General features: G+C 29.3%; 1 protein-coding gene across 1 annotated transcript; it reads right to left on the bottom strand.

The window, feature by feature from the left end:
* LOC104723042 (probable F-box protein At4g22060) lies at positions 1,570–2,845 on the bottom strand. The gene has a single exon (XM_010441333.1). It carries the CDS (start codon positions 2,826–2,828, stop codon positions 1,617–1,619), a length of 1,212 nt encoding a protein of 403 aa, XP_010439635.1. The 5' UTR covers positions 2,829–2,845; the 3' UTR covers positions 1,570–1,616.

Genomic DNA, 6,037 nt, shown 5'->3' with positions numbered 1-6,037 from the left:
GCTTGGGAATCACAAAGCGGATTTCTTTAGCCCTCATTGCACTTTCGTAATAACTGTATGCATCATTTTCCCTCACAATATACTTTCCAGTAATTATGAACCGATACTGTAATGCAATGTATTACATTGCTGACCTTAATTGACATAAGATACAGAAAGTTCACAAAATTTAATTTCATGAGACAAATTAAGAGTTCGAAAACTAGTCTTAGTGAAACAGAACGACATATTGAGACTATGGATACTAGATTCTTTTTCTTTTCTTCACTTGGTTGCACTGTTGCGCATTTGTCCGTCATCATTAATATTTTAGATACAAAAAATGACCGTTGATTAATATTGTATAATCTCATAATAATACAGGTTACAAAATTAAAAATTTCAGAATCAACTCGTAAAAAAAAATCACATAATGCAATTATTTACAAATTTCTGTTAATTAGAACTATTTTGTAGAATAATGAAATCTAATATTAAATTATTATTATACTCTTATATTAAATAAATAAATAAATAACATTTTAAATAAGATTTGATAAAAAAAATTGTAGGAATGCTATACGTATATAGGAATTGTTTAAAAATTATAAAAAATATTATTCTAAAACTGTATATATTTTCATTGTAAACGTGACAAACTCTCATAAAACACGTTACAATTTAAAACATAGGATTTTTGTATATTCATATTTTTTTCTACAGCGACAACTCCGGATTAGTAGATAAGTCAATTTAACTTCAACGCACGGTACCTAATTTTATCGTATTTCTCTGCGCCTCTTGTGGGTGGTTCAACTTCTACCCATTAACTGTGGCTCTCGATTTGTTTAGATTCTTGAGGACAAGGTGGAAGCTAAAGAGAAAGCAAGTTTTCAGTAGCAACAGAGGCTATTTTCTCGATGATGGGGTTTTAAGATTTTTCTCTCTCTCGTTTTATGCTCCCAAATTCCTAGAGTAAGGTTTTAGATTTGTGACATTACAAATTTCATGTGGAAAGTCCAGGAGGATATTATATTATTATGAGCTTTTTCATTGAAATCTATTCATCTCATAGGATGAGTGATTGAGTGGTTTCCTATAATAATGAAACGTAACCAAATGAAACTTAAAACTTTAAACTCATAATAGCTAGTTGTAAAGGATAGAACATTGTTTGCAGTGTGGTTTAACAATGTAATGATCCGATTTTTCTGACATTTTTTTTTTGTCAAACAAAAAGGAGAATTTATTTTTCAGACGTTTTATCATATATTGTCGTTAACTTCAAAATATTAAACAAATTTATGCAAAAGGTGTTTTCCCAAATTTCCGAAAGAAGAAAAATGAAAATTGTATACTATTCTTATACTTTTCAACAATAAACCAACATTAAGAATACACATCTGGATCATAATGATAAACAAATTATTATAATTCATCAAGCGATGCATGTGGGACATATAAAGTAAATTTTCATGATATACTAAATTTGATATTATTCCAATATGATTATACATTATACACATATATATTACTTTCACATAAACTTGCAAAAGAAAAGAAACACAAGTGCAACATAAATGTCTTTAATTAGGGAATTGGGAAAAAAACATTAAAAAGATACAACAAAGTTGATATCAATCTTTCCGTTTGTAATTTGGTACAAACCATTGAACATCAAACAATCGACTAATGGTCGAACAAAAACTTTGATGTGGTCTTTCAATTTTGTGTGTGTCGAGATTGAAGACGAATATATCTTTTTCACTCCAAACACGATCAAATGTGGAGTAATGAAGTGAACAATAACCGCTAAAATATATTGAATTTCTGTTGACTCCTTCGATGGCGGTGGCAAGTACGGTGATACCTTGATCCAGAAGTATTGCCTCGTCTCCCAAAGAAGTAAGTTGTCTCTCCCACTTGTTATTTAAAGAATCCATCTTGTAGATGTTAAAGGACCAAACATCAGAATCACTCCTTATTATGCTTTCAACTCTAAGGACTTCGGCACTCATCGTGACAACAAGATGTGATTTCTGGATATACCACACATCTAGATTAATGCGACGTGGCCGTCTTACATAATCTGTAACTTGCATTTCTAAGATTTTTTCCGGACTATCACCCGAAAATTCCAAGATCTTGACATCACGAGAAGTATACAAGTAAATCTTATGATCTATGTATACCACATCAATAGTGTGTAGCATGTTAACAATGCAATAGTTAACATGTTTCCAACAGTTATCTCCTTTTTTAAAATAAACCAGATAGTTTCGGATTGACCACATAACTACATAATCTTTGGTTTTATCCTCTATCCATAATAAAGGAAAGTCAATTTCGAGGTTAAATCTGATATGTTCTTGAAGATGTTCATCATCATATCGATCATCAATTTTTATACTAAACATATCATTGATGGTACGTTTAATCTTTATCTTACCAACTAGTGATTCCACAGACGGAAGATTAATCCTCTCGCGAGTAAACAGATTCATAATATAGAGATTATATATAGAATCTCTCATAAAGAGCCAACTTCCATAAATAGCCAAACAATGACTATTTGCGAATCCATCACCAAGTTTCTGAATTCTATACACTTTCTCTTTTTCTCCAGGATTATATAAGAGACAGAAATCTTTACCTTTTTCGGGAAATTGAATCAACCAAGGGATTTGATTGTTTGCTGCTGATTGTCTTGAAGCGTATAGCCAAGATGGACAAACTGATTTAGCTCGCTGAAAATCTGCAAACCCAAGACGTTTAAAAATCATGTCCAGGATATCTGAAGGAAGTTTGGACCAATCTGATCCATCTGACATCGAAGAAAGAGAGTCCATCAAAAGAAATTATCAAAACAAAATCTATTCAAATCATTCTAATAGAGAGACATTAGAAACTAAGAAATCCATCTATTTAAATAACCTTATTCAACCCTAACAGTAAAAAAGAAAACTTACCCTATTAGCTAGCTCCAATCTAAAAAAGAAATGGATCTGAAAATAATAAAGTTTAGTTATTTATTTGATTTTTGAAAAGGTGAAAAATGAATGCATTTCATTAAGTGATATGTATACAGATTTAATATATGATATGTGATATATTATATAAAATGTTTTTACATAAATAGAAAAAATCTAAACAAAAGACATGTATTTGAGGATATGCAATTATTTCTTTCTTTATATTTTTTGATAACTTCTTTATTTCTTTTTTTTTTGAAAAAACAATAATTGGATTCATATCCCATTTTTTTGAAAAGTGATTTATGATCCATATTAATTTAGAGACAAATCTCACACCTGGAAAAAAAAATTCTTATAATTTGGAAAGATGAGAGGTATACTGTTCATATTTAGAGATCTATCGATTAAATAAAATTTCAGAAAAATATATATAATTTTATATTTGGGGGAAAATTACCAAAGATACATCTACATATGTAAGATATATATGCATAAAGTTATTTTTTAAGGAAGCCAGATTTGTATCCGTTTATTTGATAGATGTAAGATTCTTGTAATCAAAGTTATATATATTTAAATTAATATAAAATCAATTATTATCCAAACTATTGACTAAATCTGAATAGCTTAATTGTAATCATTGATTAATATTTATAAAAATTAGATAATCAAATTATATATTTAAAATTCATTAGAATTATAGTATATATTTCAAATGCTTAATAAAATTTAAAAAATACTATCAATTTTTTTTTTAATGTTAAAATCAATCTGAATTTCACTATCTTCTCATTCATCAAGCATTTACTTTTTCACCATAAGACTCATCAAATGAAACCAAAACCCAAATTTAGCGATTTAATAAAGAAATCATTGTGATAACTTTCAATTTCAATTAAATAGATGATGATCTGTGGTTATAACGTACTAATTAATTTCAACCACTGTGACAAGTAATATAAACAAAATTCTTTAGGAAGTTTGTGAATGTTTACAACAATCCTTCAATTTCTTATATTTTGTATTCAAGTATTATTTAACATACATTACGGAGGCTAGTACAAGAAAATTAAAAACTAACAAGAAAGCCATAATTGTTGCATCATCACATCATGTAGAAACTAAAAAGTCTTAACCAATTTCTTTTTGATCCATCATATACATGGTCAGTTATTGTATCTATAATCTCTCATGGATGATCAATCTATTGACGATATCTCACTCATACCGCCTAATTCAAAGGTATTCTAATTCACCTAATATACATTTTATAATCATTCGTAGTAAAATTATCATTATCTGATATGTATCAATAGAATATATCATTTTAGCTTACCTAAAAATTGAAGAATTAAATCAATTATATAAAAATACATCATGAAATAAAAAATAATAGTAAGAACTTATGATTTCAAAACTTACAGTAAAAGTAAATGAATAGAAAGAAATACTATAAGTTCTTAAATTATAACCTAAATAGATTGAACAATATATGTAAAAAAGTCTATTCGATAAGTATAGGTCTCTCCACTTCCCCCTCATCACTTCTTACCTTCTTGTCAGTGATCACATCACGGTACAACGAGAATAACTTTAGGATCAACTTACCCACCAAGTTGATGTTTGGATCACACTATACTTTTCATTGTATGCATGCTAGTATGCTTTGTCTCAAGTCTCAACACTAGTATGTTGAATTTTTATGCATGCTAGCTAGTATGCTCCTCACTATGGTATCTTCATTATAGGTTGTTTTGCTTACGCCTCAGCTTTCATCTTCATTTTAGTACATTTCAAGCTATGGTTCTTGACTTTGCATATATTCTGCACACTAGTCAAAGGAACACTTCAACCGTCGATGTAACCTTAGCCTTTTCCACTAATATACTATGAATACATAAAAATTCAACGGTAAAGATAACTTCAGCATCTTTCAATAGATTACAGATTTTTTAAAATTAAAATTTTATCGTAGGAAAAATAATATCTAAATTTTTAAAAATAAATAAATAATATTCATAGTTAGTAGGTAAAGTTATTTACTTATCCCTTTTTGAATAAACTAATTAACGTATATTTTTAAGGTTAATATTAATATTTTATTACAAATATCTAAATATGCTTTATTGTCCATCACCATTTTTCCCAAACATTCATCATTATCACTAATCATTATCAATAATATTGCCAATTTTTTAGAAAACTTATTTCGGAAATTATCCTCTAAAACATGACTATATTAGTGTTTATATGGCGGTTTGTGTAGTCAGCCGTCCCTGGGGGTAAGCTGATGAAGCTGCTGCTTGCGGCCCTCTGTTGTTAAGTAAACTTTCGGCCTTTTGGGATCAAAACTCGTACTTTACTAATTTTTAATTTTTAATTTTTTTAGCTCATTAATTTTGTAGGTCCAATATTATTTTTGTTGCTTGTGGCCCATATAGTTGTTGCGACGGTACGGTGAATTTGCTGCGATGAAGAAGAGCGATTAGTTGCTTAAAGGGAGACTTTTATGGCTCATTAGTTGTTCGATGGTATATATTCATCTATATCTAGCTCATTGTGGATTCACTATTAGTGCAATTATGTTAAACTTGTACTTAATTTATTATATTATACTAATTAGTAATACGCGAAGTCGAAAAAAAAAACAAAAAAGTCGTAATAAACAATATGTATATAAACATTCCGAAATAATTTAGCATGCCACACGTTTGAATTACATAAATACCATTTGTAACATAGATATTATATAAAATAATTCGGAAAAATGTCTAATTGACATTGGCTAAGAATATTTTGAAAGAGTGGATGACTACACAAAGAGCATAACAAAGTCTTAATAATCCGGCTCCACACCACATAATCCAGGGGGAAAACCAAGTGGAGGGATCAAATGTAATTTTGATGCCAAAATGTAATTTTGATCGTTATGTTGTAAGTTGTAACTGATGGCTGGTTCAAACGTTGCGGTTGCGGTTGTGGGAGATTGCGAAGCAGGCGATTGCGGTTTCAAGCGTTATTAAGCGTTTTGAACGACTGTTTTAGCGGTTTAAAATTGGTGCGCTTGCGGGAGGTTTACGACT

This window comes from Camelina sativa, chromosome 11 (genome assembly GCF_000633955.1).
Source record: "Camelina sativa cultivar DH55 chromosome 11, Cs, whole genome shotgun sequence".
Lineage (NCBI taxonomy): Eukaryota > Viridiplantae > Streptophyta > Magnoliopsida > Brassicales > Brassicaceae > Camelina > Camelina sativa.
Note: the sequence above shows the minus strand (reverse complement) of the source record. Positions and strands in the feature narration are given on the sequence as shown.